General features: G+C 35.3%; 1 protein-coding gene across 1 annotated transcript; it reads left to right on the top strand.

Annotated features, from left to right (window-relative positions):
* Positions 1–6: 6 nt before the first annotated feature.
* On the top strand, positions 7–6,358 carry LOC110038690 (TITAN-like protein). The gene is made up of 4 exons (XM_020743585.1): positions 7–30; positions 816–852; positions 957–1,381; positions 6,242–6,358. The coding sequence occupies exons 2-4, from the start codon at positions 837–839 to the stop codon at positions 6,356–6,358; spliced, it is 558 nt and encodes a 185-aa protein (XP_020599244.1). The 5' UTR covers positions 7–30; positions 816–836.
* The last annotated feature ends 6,187 nt before the right edge of the window (positions 6,359–12,545 follow it).

Here is a 12,545-nt window from a genome sequence, read left to right as displayed (position 1 = left end):
GGAAAAAGAGGACAACTGGAGACTGGAGTGGTAAACACTGTAGTTTTGTAAAATATGTGTAGTTTTTTTTTTTTTTTTAAAATTATTGTGTTTACCTTTTTTTCCCCCTAAATCTTTGCTGTATTCTTAACATCAGCTTTTCCGTTCTATTGGCTTTTTATGCTCCACCCTTTTTTTTTGTTCATAATTTAGAGTTCTTTTAAGTCTGCTATTAATATTCCAGTGATTTGCTCTGCTATGTAATATGCTTTTTTTTCTTAAACTAAGCCAGGTGGTTTGGTGAAAAGTTGGTTTAAATTTAGGCGTTTACATGCAAAGAATTTTTTTGTGCTTGGTCTAAAGTATATATGGAGTTATTACTTCATTTTGTGGTTTATTTCCTTAGCACATATGCTGCAAAATTAGCTGCATTTGCTTTGCAGAGGCCCACTTTACATTGGGTTCTATATAGAGGAAACTAAATAACACCTGTATGCATCATCTAATATGGTCCTTATTCCATATACTTTTCCAAAGCACTTTATTATTCATTAACCAATTTAACATGAGTCGATAGTTATAATTAGCGTGGGATTGGTTCGTAGGCCAATTTGCTAAAGTTGCTAATGATATGTCTGCAAATTTAACTTCATTTTTTGAGATGCCATAAAGCATGAAAATACACATGGACATAGTTGGAGTATTGTTTTTCCTAAAATGGTTTGTATAAAAAAGTCAAGCCTGAAGATCATGATAATTAATAATGCTATATGTGTCATATTATGCATGATAAGCATAATTTTCAGATATAATAGTTGATATCTATGAATTTGCAGCATGATTATGGAACTGATTATATGGAGAGCAATGGAGGTATCTAACGTTCCAAAAATATTTGTTTGTTTGAAATATTGTTACTTATTTGTGTTTTCTAGAACTTGAACTCACCTTAAGTATTGCTCACTTGCTGGATGCAGCCTTGCAGATTCTCACTCAGATTGGTTTTCATTCTGAAGGATCTCAAGCAAATGTGTATACTGGTGGTTTGCCTCCCTGGTTAGAAATGTGCGATGAAAGTGAGAAAAATCTTGTTAATTTTGGAGCAAATATGAATAACCGTGCTCCTTTAGCTCAAAAAGGGAAGTCAAAAAAGTTAAATCCTAAACGTGTTGGCGCTGCATGGGCTGAGAAGAGAAGGATTGAACTTGAGATGGAGAAAAAAGGGGAGATTGTCATGGACAGTGTTGATGACAATTGGCTTCCCAATTTTGGTAGAGTTTGGCAGGCAGGCACTCGCAAGGAATCTAGAAAAGAATTCGAGAGGGAAAATCATAAATTGTTCAAAGATGGCTTGCATTCAGAAGCATCATTCAAGCTACAACCATATATAAGTAAACGCATGGTAATTTAGCATCCAAAAAAAATTGCTCTATTATCTGTTATCTAAATAGCATCAATCAATTTGGCTATTTACATGAATTTTGTTGTTTTTCTTCAAATATGAGATAGTTGCTATTATTTGTAATTTGTATTTCCGGGCAATTACCCAAGATTATACATAAGAGGGTTCCATTTTGTAATTTTTTTTAATTTGAAATTTCTCACATCCATTTGAGTTCATACAACAATTATTCATTCATGCAAGGAAAAAAAAAATTAGCTATTTAAAAATTTATAAATTTATTATATTTGAGGAAGATCATTTTCTTATGTCAAATGTTATGACATGATAGCAAATATTTGTTGTCTTAAGTACATCTTTATTGAAAATAAGTTGTTTTATTTTCATCCATAGTATGATATTGCCTTAATTCATTTGCATTTCTTCAGCACGAAATATTTTTTTTGTACTTAATTAGTATTATTTGATGTAACAACATTTAGTTTTTGTGTGTCTAGATGGATGGTGAACCAGATTTTTGTTGAACATTGTTGATAACTTCAAAGTTTTCCCTAAAACGATTCTCAAGTATATACCCAAACTCATTGAACATCACATGGTTGATTTATTCGGGCAGAGATTAATTCCTAGAACAAATTTGTAGGTACAACACAAATTTATAGTACACATGATTCCTTCAAAAGATTTAATTTCACAAGCCAGACCAATCCCAAGTTTTATGTAGGGACATTTGTCTAGGTCTCTCTACCAAAATATACCACACAAAGAAATATTCCGTGTAAAGGAAATATCAACATATATCAACATAAAATAAAGACAGGAGGCACGATTAATGCAATGTGTTCTATGCATAGAAAATGTTTGTTGAAGGAAAATTTGCTAACTAACCCACGGAAATAACTGAAGTGATTGTTTGTTGTGGTGTACGTACATTTTTTGACAAAACACACGAAGATAGCAAAGGATTTATGAACCACTTTAGTAGAAAATGTTTTAAACGAATGAAACCTTCAAAAATACCGTGTTATTCAGTTAATACCAAAATGAAGTTGTATTACGTTGTACCTTTTTTATCCACTTTGAACATGCTATATACATTTGGGTATAACATATTTTACATTTATTACATGACTGTCTATTATATAAATGGTCAATCATATAATTTAAGCAATCAAGCATACCACACAATTTTTCTTATTTTGCTTTAAATTCATATTAGGATTTGTGGGTTGAATTGTAGATAAACAAAATCTGATGGCTCACCCCTTTTTGTGGGTATTTTTGAACGTGTGGTCCAAGTATTACTATCATTCCTTTATGTTAGGTAGAGAGAAAGCGCCTCATTGGAGAGGGTTAGAAGTTAAGAGAAAGCCACAAAAGACAAGGGAGAAAAGAGGAGAAAGGAGCCAAGGAAGTTCAAGGAGCCTCCAAGAGTGAAGATGATGAGGAAAAACCGCTATCTCGTTCATTCCTCAATTGTCTTATCTGAAACTTAAGGTTAACATTGACCTCGGTCCTCCTTGCAGTTGTTGATCTTTGGGTCATAATTAGGGATGTTACATCATTGTCAAACTACAAGTTCATCGCTGTAGCGGATGATATAAAACCTAGTCAAATAAAGAGAATATGGTTAGAAAATAAAATTTAACCTGTACTAAGAAATAAATAATTCATTCTAATGAGACATCTTTGAGCAAGCATAGAGCCATTACTAAACAACGAATTGCCTTCATAAAACATTCATTCATATCACAAGATTTGGTATAAAGCACTAGTTTTCCCACCAAAAAAAAAAAAAACATAGGGATAAGGATTCTCACATTTTATCACCTCTTTCCATCGTACTACCCACATTATTAGAATCATAATTGCTTTTACAATACCTTAGTTATTAGTATGGCTTAAAATTGTGCAATTCGGTATCGGGTCATTTTCTTTTTGTGAGGCAAGGTGTACTAAGCCTTAAGATATTTTCAGGTATAAGCCTTGAGATATTTTGAGTTATAAGCCTTGAGATAAAATCTAACATACACCATAAATAAATAATTCATTCTAATTAGACTTCTTCAAGAAAACCCAGAGCAACCATAAAATGGAAAATATTCTTCATAAATTATCCATTCATATCATAAGATTTGGTACAAGAATACTAGCGTTATGCTTAAAACAAGTGGACAAACAAAAGATTCTTACATGTGATCATATAGACCTTATATTTGTGTTTACGTGTATTAACATTCTTCCAAGATACATGTTCATATCCATACAAATTTCCATCACACCAAGATCATTAGAATCATGAGAGGAATGGAAATACCTTAGTCATAAGCAAGCTTTGAAATTGTGATTCAAGATTAAATCATTAAATCAATAAACAATATGAAAAATAAAGCATTTAAAAATCATTTTCCTTAGGACTCAATTTTAAGTAACATCATAAAATTGAGCTCAATTTTCTCCCAACAGTAATTGAGCATAATCCGAATGTATCTCAGTACCCATAAAAATATATGTAAACATAATAATAAGCATGAAGTTAAAGATAAATAAGTTAACATTAACAAGAATTTTAAAATAACAAGTAAATATCATCTTAAATAAATTGGTTACGACTTGGGATTTGAATTCAAAAATTTCTCACACTTCCAACACTTGGGGTTTGGTTACAATCATCATCGGAGATTGATTTTTTTCCACCCTTATGCATACACCTCATTAAGCTTTGCATGTGCTTTGACCTGAGGCACACCTCAAATTATGTAATTTTAAGCAACAATCATAAGCTTCTTTAATTATATTAGAAAATATCATGTGATGGTAGGCATAGGCATATAATTGATAAGGTAACACAAAGTATTAGCGGGCAATCAATAATAAAGAGAATCAATATGCATGTGACATGTAAATCAATATGGTAGGCATATGCATGAACAACACCAATCATATTCATTTTTGCACATCTTAAATCATGTAAAATCAATTATAATGCAAAATGAATGAATCCTCTCACACACATTCTGTCAATAATCACTTTCATATGCTTAATGAAATCATACAACCATGTAATCTTGCATTAGAACATTATCACTCACGGTATAAAAATAAAAAGCTATTCTACAAAATTAAGTGAAGATCCTCATTAAAGCTTAAATCAAGATTACCTTCTTTTTGAATGTTTACCACTCTTCTCGACTCTTATACAAACTCTTAATTAGCCTCCAAGCAAGCTAAGCTAGCCATTCTCACTGCTTAAGCATTGGACATAGATCCCTATCACTCATGAACTAACTTCTATTAAGAGAGATCATATGGCAAGCTACAAGCGTTTATCTTTTTTTTTAATTATTATTTAAATCACACATTTATATGTCGTGTCAGAGTCGTGTTCTACGCTTGTCAGATTCGTGTCCATGTTCGATACGTAGAGAGGCTCATCAATGCTTGCTCTGATTAACTTCGAGATCAATTCAAGTGGCAGACATGCTTGAGGGAGGAGCTAGAAACGTTGTGAGAAAACCACGCGAAGATCCAAGCTGCTATCTCTAGTTCCAGCGAAGCAGTGATCTCAGGTCAAAACCCAACACTAATAACTGGATATGGCAACTTAGAGATGCGATCGATGAGGCGGATGATTTGCTCGATGAGTTTGGGTACATGAATCTTAAACATGTGACCACACTAAAGATGGAGGAAACCAAAAAATATTCTGCCACCATGAACTTCTTGTTTAAAACTGTTGGTAAACTTTGCAAACTTGGCGAATGGACAATTTGAATTGATCCCAATTTAAAGTGGCTGGAGGAGGCTGTGTAGAAACTCGATAAAGTTTCAGCTGAGGTTGGTACTTTCCTTCATCCTGTAGAAAATGTGAAGCAATGTGCTAGACCCATCAAATGGCGGAGCTCAGTGGTACGGATTGGGCATTTCGAGGAGGTAGTAGTGGACGAAGAGGCTGATCTCCTATGTGATTTGAAGGTCATGACAGAGGAGAGGTGATAGTTTTGGAGAATGGTGCCTTTTATGGTGCTCTCGATGTGGAGGATGACACAATTTGCATGGCCACTTTCCACGAGTGATTACATCGGAGAAATATAGGTGATATCGAGATCAGGTTAATTGCTCGCAAAACATGTTTTAAAAATAGTGAAAACACGTTTTCCTGTTTTTAAAAACAATATAGAAACTTTTTAAAAACAAATTAAGTTAAATACAAAAAAAAAGTAAACAAATGTGGTTTTTTTTTATTAAAAGAAAAATAAAAAACATTAAATGAAAAAATGGTTCAAACAGACTCTAAGCAAATAATTTTTTTATAAGTGCAGATTTAGGTTTAATATTTTTTAGGATAAATGTACCCCTAATATGTTTTGAGATTGACATAGAAAATTTCAACTAATATATATTTTATTTTCAATTATGTTGTCAGGTGATTATGATGAAGGGATATTACATTTTTTTTTCTTTATTGAAAACTGATTATTATTATGATATAGTTTTTATTTTATATTCTTAATTAGTATCTTGTATTTAATTTTATTCATTGATAAATGATTATAAATTATTAATTTAGTTAGTTATCTTTAAGGTAAATATAATTTATGATATTTTTTAATAATTAATCATATTTATTTGGGCCTACTAGATTATAACAACTATCCCCACACCATTTTTAATTATTCTTTGATTTTATTCTATAATTATGTATTTCCTCTTTTGGTTTATTCTGTTTTAATTTCTTTCCTAGTTATTTTATTCTGTTTTTTATTACTTTTCATTATCATGTCGATTGTAATTGGGTTTAAATATCCCTCCCATCAATGAAATTATGCTGATTTATTCTAAATCTCAACATAGTATCAGAGCATAAACCTAATGTCAGTAGCCCCGACGTCCGATTCCAGCAGCTGCTGCTTCCACCTCCTCCTTCTAGCCGATAGTCTTCTCTGTTGGATTCAACGAACTGCAGGCCTTCCATAAGGTTTTCTCCTGTCTCTGTCCGCAGGTTTCTCCCAATTATGCTGCAAAAGATCAGCGTCTTTCTACAAAATTCTACCATTCTTCCTCCAGGGAACAGAAGATCTGCCGCTCTTTTTACAAGGTCTAGCAAACAGAAGATCTGCTACCAAATTTCTATTCACCAGAGGACTTCTACTTCTTGGATAGGATTCTGCCGTTCTTCCTCCGGTGAACAGAAGATCTTGTTGATGTTATGCTGAAAGTATCTTTGGGTTGTCCTACCGGCAATTTTTGCTGTTGTATTCGTTTGTCATGATTCTTCCAAAATTAATCAATTACATAGAACTACTATAACGTATCGGTTGGCTCTGTCGGAATTATGGTTGATTCTTTCAATAAATCACTCTCAAAAGACTTTTTGGATTCCACTGGAGGATCGACTCCAACCTCTGCTCCCTTGCAAACCGTAGGATTAGAAGTCAACATGAATTTCTTGATCACAACTCATAGGTTGAACGATAGTAACTTCCTCCAATAGTCCCAAGCAGTGTATTTGTTCATCAAATGACACAGAAAGGTCTGTCAGCTCACATTATGATTTGCGAGCCTCCAAATACTGACCCATCATATGGGGTTTGGGAAGTGGTGAACTCTATGGCCATGTCATGGTTGATCAACTCCATTGAGACTTCAATTGACCGCTCGTACATGTTCCTTCCATCTGCTAGTGCTCATGAGGCAGCTGTCCGTGATATATACTCAGATGTAGGAAATTCAGATCAACTCTATGAGGTATGTAATAAAATCCGGAATTCAAAACAAGGGTCAAGGACAGTGACCCAATACTATAATGAACTAGTTACTTTATGGATGGAATTCGATCTGTACTACGACTACACCTGAGATTCTTCTGCCGACTTATCCCCCATCCAGAAGATTGTAGAAAATGATCGTATTTTCCAATTCCTTGCTGGTCTTAACAAAAACCTTAACGAAGTTTGGGGCCATATTCTTTGTTGGGATTTTTTTTCTTCCGCTCGAGCTGCTTTTATCGAGATTCGTCGGGAAGAAAGTAGTAGACTTGATATGCTCAACACTTTCACACCTTTAGCTGAGTTGTCCCCCTTAATCTTAAATAGCGCTCAGCCATAGCAGACTGATAATCCTACTTGTGATTACTACTGTCACAAACCCAATCACACTCTGGACAAGTGTTGAAAGCTTCACTGTAAGCCGACATACAAACCTTTAGCCAAATATTCTGCTGCCAATGGACTCACGGCAACGGTTGAACAAGACACGACTCAACCGACTCCTACCCGGAACATGCTAGATTTCTCTGTTCCTAAAACACTAGAGGGAGCAATTAATCAAGTTTCTTGGAGCCAGTCAAATCTCTGTGGGTCTATTGACCTCCCATGTCTGATATGGTACTCTTCCTATGACTCTCATAGTTTATTCCTCCTTTAGTCCATTAATTATTGATTTTGATGCCACAGATCACATGACTGACTACTCGCAAACTTTCTCGACTTAGTACTCGTGCTGTAGAAAAAAAAATCTGTTAGAATTGCCGATGGATCCTATTGCCATATTGCTGGTAAATTGTTGATTGTACGGACGACCAATCTAACTCTAGAATCTATTTTACATGTTCCCCGATTGTAATGTAACTTATTATCGGTCAGCAAGTTGACAAGTGATATCGTTTGTGTGGTTAATTTCTCTTATGATCATTGTGTTTTTAGGATCTTCGTTCAGGGAGGATGATTGAAACTACTAAGAAGATAGTTGAACTCTACTATTTTCAAGAGGACAACATGGAGAATGAAGAGACCGCTTAAAAGTTGTTACATATCTCGACTCATTAAATGTTCCATTATGTTATTACATTGTCGTTTGGTTAATTCTAGTTTTTAATATATGAAAAATTTGTATCCTCTAACATTTTCTAATAAAAATCTCTCCAGTTTCAATTGTGAGACATGTCAGTTAGTCAAACATGACCGAGTCCATTGCCCACCTCACACTTACATACCTTTTGCTCCTTTCTCCCTCATTCATAATGCCATATGAGGACCTTCTCGCACTTCCAACTACAATAAATGGTGGTTCTCAACCTTAATGAATGACCACACTGGAATGACTTGGGTCTACATGTTAAAAGACAAATCAAAAATCACTGTGATCTTTCAAAACTTCTATACTATTGTTTTAATTCAATTCAAAACTTATATTCAGGTTCTTCGGATCGATAATGTTCGTGAGTTTTTTAACTCTATTTTGAGTGAATTCTTGGCAAGTAAAGGTATCTTCCACCATAGTTGCTGCACGAACACTCAACAAAATGAAGTAACCGAGAGAAAAAATCACCTTGACGTTGCTCACTTCATTATGTTTCAATCCAATTTCCCGAAACATTTTTTGAATGATGCGATTTTAACCACCATCTATCTCATAATTAGAGTCCCCTCCAAAATTGACAAGTTTCACACCCCTCTAGCCGTCTTGATGTCATGATTTCCTGTCAATCTAGTCTTCTCCACTTTAGATTACAAAATTTTTGGATGCACTGCCTTTATTCGGAACACTGCCCCTACTTGGAGTAAACTTGATCTTAGATCCATAAAATGTATCTTCCTTAGTTACTCCGCAACTCAAAAGGGGTATCGATGCCTTGATCCGACCACAAGAAAAATCTATGTGAGTATTGATGTCTCATTCTTTGAAAATTTAGGGAGCTTAAGTTCCCCGACAGTCCCATATCCTACTCCTATGGATAATCCCCCCATTGTTCTTACCATTAAGGAGTACCGTTGAGTGCACCATCTCCTCCTCACACTGTCCGTGCCTACACTTGGCGCACCCGCTTCAATGCTACAACTCAGGAGCCTGCTACCTCTTTACAGGACATTGACTCTACTTCAGGTGACATCCTCAGCACAACTCCTCTGAATGAGGAGGTGAGTTTCTAAGTAAGGTATGCAATCAGACATGCTTCCTCTATTCTATGACAAAATATGTGTCTTTCCACAATTTATCGCCGACCTACAGAGCATTTGCTATTGCTCTGATGGACTATCAGATCCTTGCTACCATTGAGGTTGCTCTTGATGATCCAGCTTGGAAAACGACAATAATGGAGGAGATGAATGTTCTTCAGTGGAATCATACGTGGGACGTCGCAGACCTTTCTCAGGGTAAGAAAACTGTAGGGTGCCGATGGATTTTTAGCACTGTCCGATGGATTTTTAACTCCAAGTTTAACTCTGATAGATCCTTTGAACGCAACAAGACAAGATTGGTCGCTAAAGGATACTCATGGAGTTAAATATGAGGAGACTTTTGCTCCAGTGGCTAAGTTAAACATTGTTCGGGTCCTGTTGTCACTTGAAGTGAATATGGATAGACCTTTATTCCAATTATATGTCAAGAATGCATTCTTGAATGGTGAGCTGGTAGAAGAGTGGTTCATATCTCTCCCTCCTGGTTTTGATTCAATTGTCTCTAGAGGACAAGTGTGCAGGCTACGAATGTCCCTTTATGAGCTAAAGCAGCCCTCAAGAGATTAGTTTGACAGGTTCACAAAGGTGGTCAGAGGCCATGGTTTTACTCAGGCTTAATCGGAACATACCCTCTTCTTCTGGCACTCCTCCAATGGTCAGGTAGTTATCCTTATTGTTTATATTGACGATACTGCTCCTACAGGTAACGATCTTCATCCATTGGAATCTTTAAAATACATTCTTGCTTTGTCATTCGAGATGAAGCATTTGGGATCTCTCCGACACTTCTTAGGCATGGAAGTGGCTCGGTTCTCTCGGGGAATTTGTCTATCTCAGCGCAATATGTAATTGACTTCATGATAGAGAACCACCTTCTACTGTGCAAACATGTTGTTGTTGTTATGTATCCTAATAAAAATTTATCTGACATTCCCAACGTTGTACCTGTCAACAAAAGTCATTACCAATGCATTTTGGGAAAACTAATCTACCTGGCTCATACTTGCCCCAACTCATGTCACGCAGTTGGAATAATGAGTTAATTCATGCATGACCCCTACGGGCACGACCTCCAAGATGTACACTGAATTCTCCACCACTAAAAGGTACATAGGGTTCAAATTTGTTTTTTTCCCGCCACACCTCTCGGTCTATTATTGATTATACAGATGCTGATTGGGTCAGATCAATTCATGATCAACATCCGCCTTGGGGTAGTGTTGAAGCTGAATTCTGATCCATGTCCTTATGAATTTGTGAAGCTCCCTGACTACGCATCATGCTCTGTGAACTTCGTATGCCAAGCTCTGTCCCGCCGTGACTATTTTGTGATAATAAGACTGCAATCAACATTGCTTACAACCCAATCTATCATGATTGTTCTAAACATGTGGTGATCGACAAACTCTTCATCAAGAAAGAAATTGAGACCCAGGAGATTTGCGTTCCGTCCTCTAGTGGTGAACTAACGGCCATCCTCACAAGAATTTGTCTCGCTCTTTGTTCGATGACTTCAAGTTCAAGTTGAACATGACTGACATCTATGCTTCAACTTGAGGGAGACTATCAGATTACAATGACTATATTATTACTTATTATTTGATTTTATTCCTTAATTATGTATTTCTTCTTTTGTTTTATTCTAATTTAATTTCTTCCCTAGTTATTTTATTCTGTTTTTATTACTTTTCATTAATATGCCTATTGTAATTAGGTTTAAATGCTAATGCCCCCCCTCCCCTCCTATTAATGAAATTATGCTGGTCTATTTCAAATCTCAAGAGAGCCATTTAACCAATTTTTGTTATTCTCCATTGTTTTAATCAAAGAAGTTCATTAATCACATCATTTTGGAAAGCAAGGTTAACAACAATTTTGTCTGGTAGCTAATTGCTTTGTTTTTTTTTTCTTTTCGCAGGATGTTCACTTGAAACAAGCTCATTGGGATTCTTCATTTGGTTTCTAATCAATGAGTTGTGCATTCGAGCACAAAATTACCTTCACATTACATCATAATAAAGCACATCTCTATAAAAAAATTACACTGCAATAAAACATCAAATAGCATTGCCTATGGATATCTTAAAATCATAATATAATATCATAACTCCTTTCCTTTACCAATTCTAAAGTCACCATGTCTTTGCCTATCCTTGGTTGCAGTAGCTAGCTCCTCCTTGACGGCTGAAAACCGCAGCCTATGTTTTCTAAGCATCACTTTCTTTAGTTGTTGTCCACTCACTGAATACTTATCTATTGTTGAGAAGCATACCATGAAATAGTGATGCCCATCTTCCATGAAGTTGGATTCACCTTCCTTTTATAGAGAGAGACAGATAGTGTGAAAGGGAGGGAGTTTAACTAGTTTTATACAGGGATTATTCAATATCAAAACTTGAATTTGGTGTGTAGAGCTAAACTCCACCATCATAAGAGTTCAGTCCGAAAAGAAAAGTAATTTGCCATCTGCCAATGAAGGGATGGCGGTTGAATGCATTCTTTTTCAGTTTTAGTGTGTGGAAATTTGTATAAAAATTACAACCAGGTACGAATGTTTCTGCCTGAAGTCAGGACTAAGCGAATTCTTCTTTTGATTGTCAGTACATTTAAATATACGGATGTCCATGACATGAGCTTGATCTGATGAAAAATTATAGGGTGATTCTGTATTAACTATTGAAGGATTAAAATTCAGAATCTTAATGTTCTTGTTCCCATTATGGCATATTACGCTGTTTCACGACATTTAGCAGACACTAAAGGTGTTTTATGTATATTAGGCCACTATTAGCTCTAAATTGACGATATTTATGCTTGTAAAGCATTTACAATCATTTGATTTCAATAGCATTATGGCACATTATTTCATTATTTATAGCAGTTACCCACCATCCGTGAAACTCGATAGATTATCAGGTGTTGGGTAATGGTAGGCCATTTTAAATTGCCCGCACTGTTTTGCAGGATGCGCAGTTAATATTAGGAAAAATCATAATCTGTTTTTGTAAAAATTGCAATCATCTGCATTAGATGGCTATTTTTAGCCTGAAATTCTCTTTATGATGCAATGTAATCATCTGCATTAGATGTCTATTTTTAGCCCGAAATTCTTTTTATGATGCAATTTACGTGCTATATTACTCCTTCTTCTTAAAGACGCCTCTCTTCTACTTTCATTGCAGCGAATGGACTCTTCCAGCAAG

The sequence above is a fragment of the Phalaenopsis equestris genome, unplaced genomic scaffold (genome assembly GCF_001263595.1).
Source record: "Phalaenopsis equestris unplaced genomic scaffold, ASM126359v1 Scaffold233542, whole genome shotgun sequence".
Lineage (NCBI taxonomy): Eukaryota > Viridiplantae > Streptophyta > Magnoliopsida > Asparagales > Orchidaceae > Phalaenopsis > Phalaenopsis equestris.
Note: the sequence above shows the minus strand (reverse complement) of the source record. Positions and strands in the feature narration are given on the sequence as shown.